This window comes from Plasmopara halstedii (genome assembly GCF_900000015.1).
Source record: "Plasmopara halstedii genome assembly, contig: Scaffold_555, whole genome shotgun sequence".
Classification (NCBI taxonomy): Eukaryota; Oomycota; class Peronosporomycetes; order Peronosporales; family Peronosporaceae; genus Plasmopara; species Plasmopara halstedii.
Genome location: NW_020187475.1, coordinates 498,003 through 513,760, shown reverse-complemented (window position 1 = coordinate 513,760; position 15,758 = coordinate 498,003). Strand labels below are relative to the sequence as shown.

The 15,758-nt window shown below is 45.2% G+C and overlaps 7 protein-coding genes across 7 annotated transcripts; 2 read left to right on the top strand and 5 right to left on the bottom strand.

The window, feature by feature from the left end:
* On the bottom strand, nt 1-273 carry PHALS_11635 (uncharacterized protein; the record flags this gene model as incomplete). Its single annotated transcript, XM_024727030.1, has 2 exons — nt 1-27; nt 103-273. The coding sequence occupies 2 exons, from the start codon at nt 271-273 to the stop codon at nt 1-3; spliced, it is 198 nt and encodes a 65-aa protein (XP_024577647.1).
* Nucleotides 274-4,836: 4,563 nt separating this feature from the next.
* PHALS_11634 (uncharacterized protein) lies at nt 4,837-5,769 on the bottom strand (the record flags this gene model as incomplete). Its single annotated transcript, XM_024727029.1, has 1 exon — nt 4,837-5,769. The coding sequence occupies one exon, from the start codon at nt 5,767-5,769 to the stop codon at nt 4,837-4,839; it is 933 nt and encodes a 310-aa protein (XP_024577646.1).
* Nucleotides 5,770-5,834: 65 nt separating this feature from the next.
* Nucleotides 5,835-6,766, top strand: PHALS_11633 (sepiapterin reductase; the record flags this gene model as incomplete). Its single annotated transcript, XM_024727028.1, has 2 exons — nt 5,835-5,933; nt 5,993-6,766. The coding sequence occupies 2 exons, from the start codon at nt 5,835-5,837 to the stop codon at nt 6,764-6,766; spliced, it is 873 nt and encodes a 290-aa protein (XP_024577645.1).
* A 3-nt stretch (nt 6,767-6,769) lies between these two features.
* PHALS_14518 (uncharacterized protein) lies at nt 6,770-7,283 on the bottom strand. Its single transcript, XM_024727027.2, has one exon. It carries the CDS (start codon nt 7,073-7,075, stop codon nt 6,881-6,883), a length of 195 nt encoding a protein of 64 aa, XP_024577644.1. The 5' UTR covers nt 7,076-7,283; the 3' UTR covers nt 6,770-6,880.
* PHALS_11632 (uncharacterized protein) lies at nt 7,282-7,559 on the top strand (the record flags this gene model as incomplete). Its single annotated transcript, XM_024727024.1, has 2 exons — nt 7,282-7,427; nt 7,496-7,559. 2 exons carry the CDS (start codon nt 7,282-7,284, stop codon nt 7,557-7,559), a joined length of 210 nt encoding a protein of 69 aa, XP_024577643.1.
* Nucleotides 7,560-8,152: 593 nt separating this feature from the next.
* Nucleotides 8,153-8,860, bottom strand: PHALS_11631 (uncharacterized protein; the record flags this gene model as incomplete). Its single annotated transcript, XM_024727023.1, has 1 exon — nt 8,153-8,860. One exon carries the CDS (start codon nt 8,858-8,860, stop codon nt 8,153-8,155), a length of 708 nt encoding a protein of 235 aa, XP_024577642.1.
* A 627-nt stretch (nt 8,861-9,487) lies between these two features.
* Nucleotides 9,488-10,612, bottom strand: PHALS_11630 (TBP-1 interacting protein; the record flags this gene model as incomplete). The annotated part of the gene is made up of 4 exons (XM_024727022.1): nt 9,488-9,634; nt 9,703-10,045; nt 10,108-10,205; nt 10,286-10,612. 4 exons carry the CDS (start codon nt 10,610-10,612, stop codon nt 9,488-9,490), a joined length of 915 nt encoding a protein of 304 aa, XP_024577641.1.
* Between the last annotated feature and the right edge of the window lie 5,146 nt (nt 10,613-15,758).

The following is a 15,758-nucleotide window of genomic DNA, read 5'->3' as shown; positions in this document are numbered from 1 at the left end:
TTATATGTACTGCGTACTTAAGGTTACCTGCCCATAAACTCAAAGTTACTAACTACCATTATTACGAAGAACGTAACAGATGAGGGAAAACGCGCACAGTACACTTCTGTGCAATCCGACGTCTAGCATCTCAGCACCGTTCGTCAAACCTTGCTGTAAAGCGCCAATCAAACCAAACTCGTCGGTAACCACGTTGGCGGTAGTTCTGCCGAGACGTAGCCTGGCAGTATAATCACCAATAATACATTTGTTGAAAGCAGCGCGTTCAGTCATTTTGCTCGTAAATTTCACGAAGACCATAGTTTTGGGAAAACGGAAGCGATTTTTTCAAACGAGCACAGCTGCGGGTTTCACTAATGGGCTGTCAGCTTTCTGCCTGAAATGGAAGACTGGCCAAAGGCGCCGACTCTTACCGCAACAATTTCAATCTGTTAAAGCGTTTTGCACGTGCGATCATACGTGTTTAATCATTTAAGCATACATGGCTTCTAATTTAATGCATTCATTGAGTCCTGCGTCTTTTTCTTTGGAGAGGCCACCCAAAAATGTGTCGTCGCTCTGCCCTTAGTCTCCACCACTAGGAACGACCACTCGTTGATTTTATAGTGGGACAGCACTTTAATACGGCAAACCTTGGGACCGCGAATAGCGGAACAGTCATGCGATCGCGCGCCTCGACAATGCCGCATCTGAGTATGATCCCAAAGATTTTAGCAGGTCAACACATGTTGTATCTAACCCGAACGCTGTACGTGTAACCTACGAAGTTACCATCGTGATATGCAAAAACTCATTGTCATCCATCACTAACCCAGCTTACATATCGCCTCGGACGTGAGATCAGTATAAAGCAATCGGGATTTTGCCAAAATTTGTGAGAAAGGTTGCGAAGACGTTGTGTGCGCAACGGCTTGTGATCTGTATTAATCACACACAGTTAAGAGTGACTAGGTGCATTCTGACGTTAACAAGAGCATACTTGAATCCAAGTTGCTCCATGCAGAAATCGAAGAAGTTTTCACTGCTCCAAGCTCGAGTGCCGCGCGTACGCACGAACAGTACCTAAAAGGAAGAGGCATTTTGCGACATGATAAGTGTTAAAGTGCTAACGGTTAAGTGTATTTGCAGGAGTATCGTATGTGGTCAAGATTCTTGACTACCCGTAAAGTTAGGTGAGCACTAGCAGACTGAGTTAAAAATTCGCCACCTTTTTTGTTGCACACCTCACTATTTTTCGTGTGCAATTCCCGCAGTAGTTTTAAGCGTTTAGATGCGCCTCAATGTTGCAATCGTTATGATCTTACTGCCGCTAGTATCGCCGCAGCTCTATGGATACAATTACGCTTCGATTTAACCTTATCACGCCCTGCAAAATGTCAGCCGAGCTGACGTACTCCGTGCCACCTTGATCGATGGTGCTACATACTGTATTGGGAACGGTCATAGTCACCAGTGTCATTAAGAGTAGCGACACGCACCAAAATCTTGCCCGTGCAACCTATCTTTTTTGCTGATGCGGTAGGTATCACAATAATTGTTGAGTCCAACAATTGTGACGCGAGCTTTAAAGTGTGATCGAAGAAGGACGCTATGTGAGAGCATGAAAGGCGATGGGCCTAATTCATTCTGGGGGAAAACAACTAAAGCGTCGCTGATGTCGTGCGATACCAGCACCAAACATCTGTGCCATCTGTGCACACACCTTTCTCGGATGCGCAATATTAAGAGCCGCGCTCCCGCGCAGAGCCGTTCGACAAACTAGCTTGCGAGGAAGCACCGATCCAAATGAATAGTTAACGCTAGATATATAACGTGGCCTCTGTTGCGACGGTTATTTATTAGGCTGTGCGCTTAGCGAAAGCAACCTCGCGGTGGGAGCCGGTTGTGGTTCCACAAGCGACTGGTGCGGGCCCATCGGAGGTTTTTCATTATCGAACTTTTATAGTTGGTGAGCGCCCACAGGCGTTCTATCATCGCTTCTGATCTTTGAGCCACCTAGAAGGCATATCCCTGCGACAACAATTGACATGAGGTCATCGAGCGTGTTTTGTAAATTCAGAGGCAGTGATACGAGCAACTCGAGTTCCATTCTCAAAAGATACAGATTTTCAGTACTCAGTCGTCAGATTGACTTCATGCGCTAACGAGAGCAGTAAAGCTGCCGTTTATCTTACACAGAAGAATTTTAACATCGCGATGTCGCATCAATAACGCACAGGGATGAGTTTTAGAAGAGGAAAATTAGCATCTTAAGATTCCAGTACTTCTCTAATCTTCATTTTGTAACATACATTTGAACCTAAGAAGCATTTTAATTGTTTTCGGTATATCTAAGACTATGTTCAATTATTCACTCATTTGCACTGCACGACGTTGCGCTAAAGGCCCGCCGTCCTGCTGACCTATTCTTCATCTAGTGTCGTCCTATGCCGTAGCTGTACTTTGGTACCTTACAAAATTTGTTGTTTACTGACACCATAACAAAGTAGGTTCGACGTCACAGTTTGCATCTTTCAGAGACTAACCTAAGCGCATGGCCCGACGGCCCGACAGGAATGATGCGGACCTTGAGTACGCAACAGTCATTAACACGGACGATGATAAAAGAGTTAACTTCGTGGCTGTCGAGTGCAAGGATGTTAAACATGCGATAAAGAAATTGAATTCACGCGGTTAAAGAACCACAACATGGAGTTCTAAAGGATGCTGTCAAAGATTTGTACACACCTTCATCATATACAAGTCATCCATACGGATAACTCAAGACCCTTTACTTTGTCTACAATCCGAAAGACCAACCATTTTTTCGACTTGAACCGACAGCCGAAAAAACAAGATTGTATGCTTTATATACTATCACTTTAATCAGCAAAAAGGAGTCGAACCGAAATCACTAAACATCGACAGTCATCAGAGAGGAAGTTTGAAGTGCGGGGGCTGCGAAACGGAATGAGGGAGCTATAGAGGCTATAAAATAATTAAACTTGAAGAAGCAAGAAGGCTGCAACATATGCTATGAGATCGACAAGCATTTCTATTTGAAGACTACGGCTTCTAGTGATACGCAAAAGAGTTGGAACCAAACATAAGTCTACGGGCCTAGACGAGCTGTTTTTTTTCGCTCGAGGTTGAGATACTCTGCCGTAGGACCTACAGTTTAAACGAAAGTATTCCCCTATCAGCGTATGTTTTCTATGACTAGAGTGTCACAGGAATGATTACTCGTGCACATTAAACTATTGGATTTGTACTTTGAGCGGAAGGAAGAAGTATCAAAGTAATGCAACTCGAAGATGGGAAAAGCTTGAACTCTGTGAGGATAAGAGTACTGAATCTTCGCAGGAGAGATCTGTATAGAATATGGGCTACCAGCCTCGCTTAACATTACGTCGGTAAATATTTTTGATTGTAATACAGATGCATGAAGCATCAACTTAGGTTACACTTTGTTCAAATTCACGTCACTCGTATACTCGTACTGTAAGCTTTCTGCACGATGACTAATCGGCATTCGATAGTACTTGTCGACAGGTACATGACCGAGTTTAGGATGGTACTTTATACGTTGTCCTATATGTCCTCAACACAACGAGACGCTTAAGTATTTAGGTGGTCCTGAGAAAATATGATAGTCAACTATCCGAGTGCCGAAGCGGTCTCGCGCGCCCAATGACGTCCACAATATGCACCTCCAGGATCACCTCAACCAGGCATATGTCAAAGCATAACTTTCTCCCGCAGCGAGGCCACATGTGCTCAATGTCCAACACTTTGTGAACATGAGCGGAGAAGTTATTCTTTGTGGGTAAGATTTGTCGACATGGTCATAAATCGGCCATTCAGTGTCGCGCTGGCGTTTTAAGGCAAGGAGTCCGCGCACTTAAACGAGCACTTACGCGTAGAGGCATACCCATACGATGAAGGTTTGTGCGACAGACGTGTCGAGTTTTTGCACGTAGTAAAATAATCCCGATCCGCCTATCAAAGGAAATAAAAATTCGCGGATATCTTAAAGTGCTCCAACCTCTAATTTTCGGGTTAGCGGTGTACCCTCTTACGATTACAGTAGCGGTAACCACTCTCCTCGGAGATTCTTCATACACATCCGATACCTGCCACGTCATTGGGGCTGGCATGGCTTTTGGCTCTGCTCTCTATTTCTCTGTTTAGTCTATAAGCAGCAACAAAAAATTATGTACTTATAGCCTTCAGTTACCTGAAAATAATTATTATATTGTTGCGTGTGGGATGTTGAACTTCATCATCCATATACGCACCTCACGCCGGTACGCAACCCTTTAGAGGTCGTCGGAGATACGCATTAGCTCAAAGACGTTTAATATTATTTAGTATTCATTCCTAATCATTAATCAAATCTTTCGTCTGGGAAATGTTGAGAATTCAAGACCGCGGTCTAGTCGCTTACAGCCATCCACGAATGGTTCTTGTGTGGGGAAAGACTTCCCGTAAAAAAATGCTTAATGAGCTGAGCCCAATCATGGGCCGGCGAAGGTAAAGAGCACTCACGTGAAGCTTGTACGTGGTAGCTGTGGTTTGATTTAGAGCCAGTCGAATGTACCCGTGCTTGAGGACCTATCTGCTCCCAGAATTTGTTGTGCTTTTCAGGAAACGTTTTCTCGTCTTGAAATACATCTCCGAATTTTGATCGCCAAATTTATCAACACAAATCATTTATAGTGAAAACACCAAAACAAACCTATTGGGATTGTGGTTACAAGTTGAGTGTGGAGACGAATCTTAATCCTTGCAGCTTCCTGAATACAAACACAGCAAATCATGTATATTACAATTTATTGTAACTAACGTGCTACATAGTTAACATTTTTTCGGTTCGAAGTGTTGTAATAGATTCGCAATGAGCTTTGCTTGTTCTTCACGGTCCTTCCTCCGTTCGTCTCGCTCAAACTCGAGCTCCAATTGCCGTCGCTTCGTACGCTGAATCTCAATTTGAAGCTCAAAACTACGCTGTCTTGTCTTTTCCTCTTCTTCTCGAAGTCTTGCCTCATTCATCTTTTCAATGTCAACGACACGAATCTCACCTGAACGCGCAGCAAATACGTGTTGCATCTTTAACAGCTCACCCATCGCTTGCTTTACCGTGAGTAAATCAGGAACCGGCTCTTCTAGTGTCGCAAAAGTTTCTGACGCCTCCGTGACTTGTGGCTCTTGTGTCTCCGATGAATCACCTGGTTGAATTTGTGTCTGCTCGATACCAATAGCTCGTGGCAACATAAAAACCTCGCGTGCCTCGGGTTCTATGTCAAAAGCGTCTGGGGTGGCTTGACGCTTACCAAGTCGCGAGCTACTTCGAGATTCCTCAACGTTCATGTCCTCTTGATGAGAATCAGCTTCATTTACGATGAGTTTGATGTTACTTTTCAAATAATTGTCAATTTCCTTGATCAATTCAGTCATGGTGATACGATACGGACTATCGATATCGCCACATTTCTCAACATTTGCCCTTTCCATCCAAAGTCGGTGATGAGCCACAATCGTATCAAATCGCGCTTTTGCTGTTGTGCCTTTGATAGGTCGCATGTGAAAATCTGGGTGCTGATTTAATCTCTCAGCTAAAACGTCCCAACTCTCTCCAATCGCACCATGTCGAGCTTTGTATGGAGTATCCACTCTTACTTGAATTGCTAGCAAGTAATCCTCTCCGCGACCAAAGCGCATACGTACCTTTTCCTCAACGGTATTCTCAACCGTTGCAATGTGATCATCGCGACGAACTCCTCGCGGCATTTTGAGTTTTTTGCAATTACAAATTTATACCGAGAAATGTTGTGTTTTTTTTAGTGTGGCATAAAATGAAAAGCGCGATCTTAATCACAGGTGCGTCGCGAGGCTTCGGCCGGTACCTTGCGCTCGACTTTGTGAGTCAACTCAAGGCGCAAAGTGTTGATTTGGTACGTAGATAATGAGAGTGGGTATTAGCTGTATCTGACGCATTACTGTATGGATCCAGCACCTATGGGCTCGCGATGAGTCCGGTCTGAAGGAGACGGAGCGCTTGGCCCTAGAAATGTGGGAAAAAGAAGGCTCTGAGGGCAAGTTGCTTTGCTTTTCACAGTCAGTAGACTTAAGCAATTCGGGGGAATACACAAGTAAGGTGGAAGATTTAATGCGACAGCTGGAAAAGCAGAGATACGATCGTGTCTTCCTTGTACACAACGCGGGATCGTTAGGGAAGCTAGGATTAGCACAAGAGGTTATGAGCTCTGCGACAGAGTTGACACCATACTGGGAACTAAACGTCACATCGGTGATGTGGCTTAACAATTGTTTCCTACGTGCCTTTGGAGCGTCAAGGGAGGAACTGAGCAGTCCGACTTTTGCTAGTGACAAGGTCACACAGCTTGTAATTGTTAACATTACGTCGTTGTGTAGCATTAAACCATTTAAGACGCACATGTTATATTGCACGGGCAAAGCGGCGCGCGAGATGCATCACCGAGTGATCGCTACGGAGCAAGCCGCGGGCAACAAGGTGCAGGTGTTACAGTACTCTCCCGGACCGATGGACACAGAAATGCAAAGGACTATTCGTGAATCTCCCAATGTTGACACTGAACTACAAACCAAATTTCGCGAAATGAAGGCCAATGGAGAACTTGTACCAACTGCACAATCGTCATTGCGTTGCGTGAAGCTCGCTATCAACGGAAATTTTGAGTCTGGGGCCCACGTTGACTACTGTGATCATAAAGTATTAAGCCGTTTTGATTCTGCGAAGAACTAGTGTCAGCAGTTGGAAAATCTCTCGATTGATGTTAAATGATACTTTGGCTTAATTTTTCGTTTGCTACGTTTCTGTGCATTTTTATGGTGATAGCAACATTTGGTAACATAATTACTAAAGAAAAAATAATGGATACTTTCTCACACTCTCACGACGCATGATTCCCACAGAAGTACCCATTTTTCTGATACGCACGACGGCTGCAGCTCTCCTGCTTACATCGATTACCACCACCATGTGCCCAACAGAGACCACCTTGTGTCGAAACCTTTTTGCACTCAGGAATCTCACAGATACGACCACCGCCATGTGACCAACAATAACCGTATCTCTTTGCCTTGCGCGTACACGTCTCTATCGCGCAAGATTTAAATCCACCGTGTTGAAAGCATTTATTGTACAGCTTGGCGCGATTTGGACACCCGGAAATTGTGCAACGAGTGCCACCACCATGACGCACACAGCAACCACGAGATACGGCAAAATTTGTACATCCTGCGATGTGGCATATTGGCATGTGTTTCCTTCGGACACGCGCGCAAGTCTTCTTAGAAGAGGTTATCATTGGCCGCATCAATTTATCAGAAGGCTCAAATGTCTGCTTTTCGCACACGACTGACGGTATATCCTTCGCTAGTCGTTCTTCCTCTTCAACGCTAGCGTAAGTAAAGATTTCGCTCGATTTGCATTGCCCAGGCTCTAAACCAAATTTCTTAAACGGTGTAATAGTGGAATCCAAGAGATGCAACGAAGTGGCCGAAGTGCAAACCAATCGCGCGAAGACATTCGATGATAATGGCGATATGGACTGTGCCACGTGAATGCGTTTTGTATCAATCGTGGCGAGTGGATTCAAAAGAAACGAAATGGCAGACTTCCCACACATTTCTAACGGCTTGCACTTTCAAAGTAATTTTAAATCTGACATAGTCAATACCAAGACTTCCAGCGCATGGCGCATCGGCGTCTCATTGGACGCATGTGTATTCTCATCTTAGTTCAATTTGTATGAATTAAATAGGTTGATAAGCTTTTCCTAAGAAGTAGCCAATCACAAGCTTCGTTGGCACGCGTCGGATACCTCGAGTCCAGTTAGTTTTCGCGACTAGTTCGATAATAATACAATTGCTCTAATTAAGGGATAGTCTTACAGAAAGTAAGCCAGTTACAGTGTTTGGTAAAAAATTTGGTTACAACACTTCTCGTTTTTCCATAAGTAATGTCCATAATAACGAAGAATTAGCAGAATTAGCAAGTGTATCATTTGTAGTTAGGCATTAGCCACATTTAAAGATTCATTTGTAATCCTCGTCTACTTTGACGATACCATTTCAAAAGTAGTAAGATGATATTTTCTATGTAACCCAAAAAGTCTATCTCATAATTTCAGACGCAAATATTGTTATTACATTTGTACCCTCCATCACACCCATTTTGATACAGACCAGTGGCGGGGTTGAAGCACTCACCAGCATACTTTGGTCCACGGCAAAAGTTAGTGCCGTTTTCGCAATACTCATTCGTCTCTGTACACTTTTGATAGCAAACAGAAGGAGGGAATGTTGATGGCGGAATTGTCGAGCATTTATTGTTGATGCATTGAAATCCTAAAGCGCAGCCATTTTGATACATAGCTGTAGCAGGATTGTAGCACTCGGTAGCATAGCGAGGTCCACGACACGCGGTGGCTCCAAGTTCGTAGTATGTTCCCGTTGGGCAAGGCGTGTGTATGTTAATCAGATTTGATCCGATAGTGGGGCTCGGTATAGTAGATGGCATTGTCGATGATACAATCGTCGGAGTATCCATTGAATTAATCGTTGGGGAAGTTGTGAAACTCGGATCTTCAATAACACACTCACACATATTATCAAAGCAATCGTAACCTTCTTCACAACCTACTTGGTACTCGCTGATAGTAGCATTAAAGCACAAGCCTTCAAAAGGTGGACCACGACATTCTAAATTCGACCTCGTGCAGTATGTGCCTGTCGGGCACGAGGAGCAGTCGTCAGTTGTGATGGTTAGGACTTGTGCTGCTACGAGATGTATCTTGACCGCGATTTCAAAAGCTAAAATCGAAGAGAATTTCATTTATATCTATTTCTTTTACGAGGCGTCTACAATGATGATCTTGCAGCCTATGCGCAAATCGAGCAATGAACGATTAGAGGCTTGGATCCGTTAAAGTTAAGTAGAACTCGTCGCGGACCTTGTAGCCCACGTCTTCCCATGCTACTGTCAAGTACTTTGCATGACTATCGAACAGTTTCCTACGGTTTGTCCCAAACTGTTATCATTTATTGACAGAGGTAAAAAAAAAGAGACCGAATATATAACCGGTATGTCACGGTAGAAGTGTTCAACATGCCAGCCACAAAATTCGACAACGCAGTACGAATGCACGTCTTACACCACGCCTTACATTGTGCCTTTATTAACAGCATTTTTCTTGATTTAGGAATGTTCTCAGCTTCAGAAAGAATCGCTTGATTGCCTTATCAGTGGGTGAAACAACAGTAGCATTCAAGACACTAACTCATTTATCTTATTGCTTCTTTTTGAACAGAGAATCCCGACAACAAACATATATGTCAGTTATTTTTTGAGCGCTACAAAAAATGCTTAAAGGATCGTCGTGATCGTGAAATTGCCGAGCGCAAAGCGCGTTTTCAATCCCATAAATAAGGACACGGTATACACTTTCAATAATGCTGCGATTTAAAGAGTAGGAAGAACCTTAATCCCTACCTCTTCGTCTGTCTCGATGCCTACCAGATCTAGCACATGTTTCGCTTTTTTCTCCATTCCATCAGCAATTTGATTAATTCCGTCCATTGCAATGCGCTTCCGTTTTACCCAAGCCGTCTGTTCAGAAATCACACAATCAGTCTTACAGGCTGACTATTTCAATTTAATATCTCATTATTCCGTACGTGATACTTGGTAAACTTGCGCTTGAGTGAATCTTTCCTATTTGGTGATACAGCTACTCGATCTGGTTGACCCATAGACTCTACTTTCTTCTCGAGAGTCACAACTGTTTCCTCAAGCTGCATTAACGTAGCATCTAAATCTTTGTTCGAGATTTGTGATGTTATAGTTGACAAAGTCGCTTCAGCAATCTTGAGTTCTTGCTCTAAAGCAGAGCATTCCGTAGAAATCAATTTAATCTGCTCTTCCACATTATGACGATCTTCTTCCGATGGCACGGGCAGAAGATTCTGGTTGACATAATAAATCTTAGCCTTGCCATACGTCTTGCTCACGAGCTTCTCTCTAACACCATCAATTGCATATAAAAATTTCCAACGTCACGACGCAAATGTACAAGTTCATACTTGACCACGAGGTTATCCAACAACTTTGATAACGACGGCTTTGCAATAGCTCGGTGCATATTCTCAAAGACATTGAGCAAACTATACGGTCGATTCGCCTACAAATCGTACAACATTAGCAAAGTCTGCAACAGCTAAGTTCGTCCTATTCTACTACGTTTGACAAATGCATTCGGACCTTGAACATGTAGTCAAGCACAGCTTCTTCAGCATCTTCCGCCTTCATAACCTTTGAATTTGTCGACTTTGTGGTCGAAGAAGCTGGAGATTTTCTTACACCAGAAACAGGTTTTGAAGTCGCCGGGCTTTTGGTTGTATTGTTATCGTGCAATGATTTCTTTGTGGACTTCTTGGGCGATACACGCACTTTCTTGGGCTTCGAAGCCACCTCCTCGTCCGACTCGTCACTAGCTGGATCATCTTCAAAATCTTCTGACTCAGCGAGCTGCTCGTCCTCAGAGTCCTCCGCACCCAGAGAGAAGTCTTCGTCGTCAAAGTCACTCATGCAAACTCAATACTTTTACTTAAAATGCTAGCTTCGATTAAAAAAGTAACCTTTTATTCAATAAGGAAAAAAAAATGCTTAATATTCGTTTTTCATGGCACTCATCCAGCTCGTCTTTTCGACTACGAAGTATCTTCACTACACTGACGCTAACCGCTGAGCTTTTCGCTGGTGTTGTCAATCTTCATTCTAACTACCTCAAAAAAACAATTTTAACTATTTGAAACAATAATGAACGCACACAGCAACTAATGAGCATCGGGCATAAACCGATAAAGTGCAAAACATCTCATTACACTCTTTTGTTGTTGTGCGGTGGTTTATACCTTTGTGACACGTCCAACATGGCGAAAACATCCAAATCCGATTATTTTCTTTCGTAGTATTTGAGTGGCAGTACCGGCAAATTGGTCGTCAATACTGTTAAGTGTAAGAATGTAAACTTTCGAAAAAAAGTCATCAATTTGTTTCTTCCAAAAGGTAGAGCTGTAATGCCAAGCTGCTAAGAAATAATACCTTGGCAAATGAGAACAATGCCTGAATTCGAAATATTTTGACCAACCACAGCCGATGATCGCTTTCTGGTGCCCGAAGATAGTCAAGCAAGGGATTCATTCTTGACCCGTGAATCCCCATAGGGAAACAGAGGCAGTGACTCCCGGTGTCGATGATCGCAAGAGAATAATGGAAATGTCTGGGCATCGCCATTTGATGTACATTTGGACGCAGTCCACGCTGTTTAAAGAACTGCAGCTATTTACCGGAAGGCTTTATGCAACAGGGTTCGTGACACCTTTCACCGAGAATGATTTTGAATAATCCGCGTCAACAAACGTACAGAGTCTGGGATTAAAAGCCGTGTCTAGAAGGTCAACATTACTTCGAATAGTATGTACATACAACCGCTAGAGTTGTATTCAGATTCAAAATCAAGTAGCTGCAATCAGTAATTAATAAACACGTTTTCACATCCAACCTGATAAAAATACGCCTAATGAATCACGTGGGACTGGCTAGTTATGTGTCCTAAAGACCCATTATTACAATCACTTTGGCCTGGTTCACTGTAGTGTATCGTGCACGAGCACGTTATACAGTGTAATACTAATCGAGACCCATTGATCTTCTCATTGATTCCACGGGCACCATTTTGATATGATACACCGATACTAACGTAGACTTGTAAAATCTCATTTTAAGGCTTTCTCCCAATGTGACGGGGTTGTTTTGATCGTGTCCCACGTACCCCCCAATCTACCAGATTTCCCTCATCTGTATCAGTACAAAACTTGCTATTCCATCGTGATCTTAAATCGGGTTTAGCTCTGCGTCAGAGGATTTCTTGAGGTACCAAGAAGCGAGCTCGGAGAGCTTTTCGCTGGTCAAGCTCGGCTTGTGTATTGGCCGGGGCCCCGATTACGTAAACGCCTAACGATAGAGTGATCGCGTCTTTCGCTTCAGTAGCGGGATCCGCCGAGCGTAAGCCGTATTCCCCACGAGGGCTAAGACCGAACGTGGATACGAGCGGGGCAATAGCAATAATATTTTGCGGCGGGTATACATAATACAAGAATCTTGTTCTTTTCATCCTCCTAACCACAATAAGTGCCAGACTGCAGTCAGATTTGCCTCTTTGAAATATGGTACTGTTATTATTGACCAAGTATCGAGTTTTCCGAGGAGATAAATGGAGATGCAACTAGTCCTAGATTGCAATGGCGCCAGGAGTCCCATACTCTATTGGATTTTAAGGTTAGACTATCCTACCTAGCTCTCAAGATACTGTGTTTTACCCCGTTAATTGAGCTTTCGATTCCAGGCTTTACATCGGGGTTGATTCAAGCAAAGCTGGATCACGTTAATATCCTCGTGACTGTCGCTCACAACCGCTTTCGGCTGAAGCGGCATATCCACATCCCAAGGGAGTCGTGTTCAGTCTATACTAACATGTAGTTGGTTTTAGGATGTGTGTGCAAACGGTCCAGTTGACATCGTGTACCGCAATAGGCTACAAATTTAAAAGCTGCTCAAATGCGTGAGGTAGCTCAGCAACAGGTGATGATGAAGGGATACTTCGTCTTCAATCGAAGCGCTTCAGATACAAATGTCTCCTCAGAGCGGGCATGTGGTATAGCTGAGGTAATTTCACGTCGGATGGAACGGGGCTGCCGCGGCTCTTTGCTAAGAAAAAGCTTACTAAGGTCACCGACCGTACGCTCTATACTAATACCATACGAGTGTAGCGGATCACAAACCGCCACCTCCAAGAGTACCCAAATATGTTTTCCTTATTGGCTAGTAAAACCTAATTAATATGCATAACTACTGGCAGTCTCGACAGGAAGCGGCTGCTTGTTACAGTGTAGCCACACCATTGTGTGTACACACCGTCTTGTGTAATCCAAACCTTGGTACGGTCACACCATCTTGTGCCCACCCTGTCAAACTAGGGAACGTTTAAACCCATTTCTCTTTCTCCATCAGAATTGTGAATACCCATAAAATACAATTGACTGTCGCCTTGTACGAAGCTCGCGCGTCAAAGACACTTTAACGTCCCCAAGACCTTCTTCCCGCATTCTCTGCTCAGTGAACCCTGTGTCTATGACAAGCAAAACACCCAGCCTCGCTAGTTCCGAAAGCGCCCGCGGGCAAAGCCCTTCTTCGTCTCCTGCACGCGGTACAACTCCGGGCAGTATGTCTGCGGCTTTAAGAGAAGCACATCTTTAAGCCCTCGGCAACCGGGCGCCACAGCGTCCGTCACGGGCGACAGATTACATCGTCGAGGATTCGAAGGAAGTCGACTACGAGTCGGATACTACCTCCCCAGGGTGCTTGAGCCCTGCCCGAACCTTGAGAACACCGTGTCTGTTTCCCGACCTGTTGACTTCCGGGTCGAGTAATATCATTACCAATCGCCTCGACGAGGCACAAGAGCAGCAGTTGGAGGCTGCACAAAAAGCGGCTCTCATGAGATTGCATCCACGGTTGGTCTGAGACCCTAATGCGGAATACGGCTTCCGGTCGGCGAATCCCGCTATCAACGCGAACGACGCGAACACCAAATCGTTGGGTGCCTGAGTACTCAAAACCCCGGCCACTTCACAAGCCGAGCTTGACCAACTTGGTACTCCAAGAAACCTCAATGGATAGGTACCGCGCTCAACTTTCCGCTTAAAGATTAGGTGCTCCTGTCCTCACAATGCGCGGGATTCCTGTGGTACTTGCCTTTGGCGAAACCGCTACAGATGATGAAGAGCTCTTTGAGCGATGGGTGCAGCAGCGCCTCAAACTTTACACGCTGTCTATCTTACAGATGAGCCACAGGTAAGTGGACGTAAGCGTAGAACGCAATCTGCGTTTCGAGTTTGCCAAACTCAAGGCGCAACGCCGACTTCCTTCGTGTTGTCGCCCTGGGACGTATGGATTAATCCATCACGCCCCCCCGAGCTCTGTGGTCTCTCACACGGGTGAGTCTGCGACCACAGCAGCTTAATACCATAGCTTGAGCTCAGCTCATGTTGCTTCGGCTTCCCCGGCTATTGCCGAGATGCGCTGGGTGTATGATGACGCGGACATCATGATCATTCTGATCATAAGCGTCCACGACGTCCGAGCAGTCTTTCCGAAGTGGCACCTCAAACTCCCACGAGTTCTCGGAGTTTGGGTATCCTCGCTACTTCACATGATACTGGGTTAGACCCTGTCGAGGATGTCGACCCATAAGGCGTTCAACGTGATAGTAGACGCCACCGTTCTCGTTGAGAAAAGTTGGAGGCGAACGATGACGACTTGTTCGATCGCCGTCCGGTTATTCGCGATGCTCTTTAGCACTGGATCACAAGGTCCGTCGCTATCGGGGCTCCGCTCAGCATCACACTGACGTAGCTAACCGGTGTCTAGAAGGCCTCGAGAGCCTAGAACACTTTGTGCACCGTTTGCCGAACGTTGAGGATAATCGCGCTCTGTCGGAGCGGATTCTAGCCGTCAAGCAGACGAATGCGTCACTTTGTGCGACGACAAAGCGCCTGGCGCAGTTGGTTATGGAAATCGTTGCACTCCGTGCTCAAAACTAGTTGCTGGTTCAGCTTCTAGGTTGAGCGCCTGTAGGCACCACCCCGGCGCCAACACTTCTGCGTTCACTTGCACCGGATCCCGGTACGGCTTCGGCAAACCCACATAAAACGCCGGGTGGGTGCGCAATTTTTTCGGGAGGTTTAGCGTATAAACAAGGCCCTACTTAACCACGACCGTAAAAGGTTCGATAAGCCGTCAATGGATCTTCGTCCTAAAGACAGCAGAAACTGCATGTGTAAGAAGATTTTTAGTATTTAAGAAAACCAAGGTTTTCAACATTTCTTCTGCTTCTTCCGTCTGCGTATTTTTTCTGCATGTCTTGGCTTTCCGATATCGCATCGTGAACGTGTCGTAAGGCAATCAGTATGGTGGATAGGAAATCTTCGGATTCTTTACGCTCAGTAAGGGGGCTGACTAGCTAGCCGCTCGGCTATTCTCCCCCCATCAAGCCCTTAGTCAAGTGATGGCGGCGTCATCGGGACGCGAGGATTAACAAGCCCGTTCACTTATAACAGCGTATAGCCGGTAGATGATTGCCCTGTATTGTTCAGAGCAAACTCTAAAAGTGGAGGCATGGCACTCCAGCTCCTCAGTGTCAGAGCAGACGCTGCGAAAGACGTCTTCAGTGACGCATATCACGTGCTGTTGGCATAGTCAACTTGATGTCCAACAATTTGAAGATTGCCGACCAGATCTTTCCAGTGATATGTCGGTCTATGTCAGAGACAATTGACTTTGGGGGTCCATGTTGTCGAAAGACACGATTCTTAAACAGCATCGCTGTACCGACACCGTCGATAGTATCCGGGACCGCCGTTAGATGAACCGTCTTGCTCAAACGGTCGACAAAGAGCACCACACCCGTGTTATTCGCCGAGTCCTTTGGCAGGCCAAACGCAATGTCCATACCCAAGGACAGCCAACACCCGGAGGGTACCGATAAACTGGCCAGCGGTGTCGCCGCCGCATTAGGAGAGGGTTGCACACTCTAACACGTCTCACACGTGCGCACATATGTGCTCGTCCGCTTGTACACCTCAGGCCAACAATAGTGGCAACTCACCGAGCT

Bases quoted from the DNA above. Each gene is read 5' to 3' on its own strand.
- PHALS_14518 (XM_024727027.2), bottom strand. From the start codon at position 7,075: ATGGCGGTGGTCGTATCTGTGAGATTCCTGAGTGCAAAAAGGTTTCGA.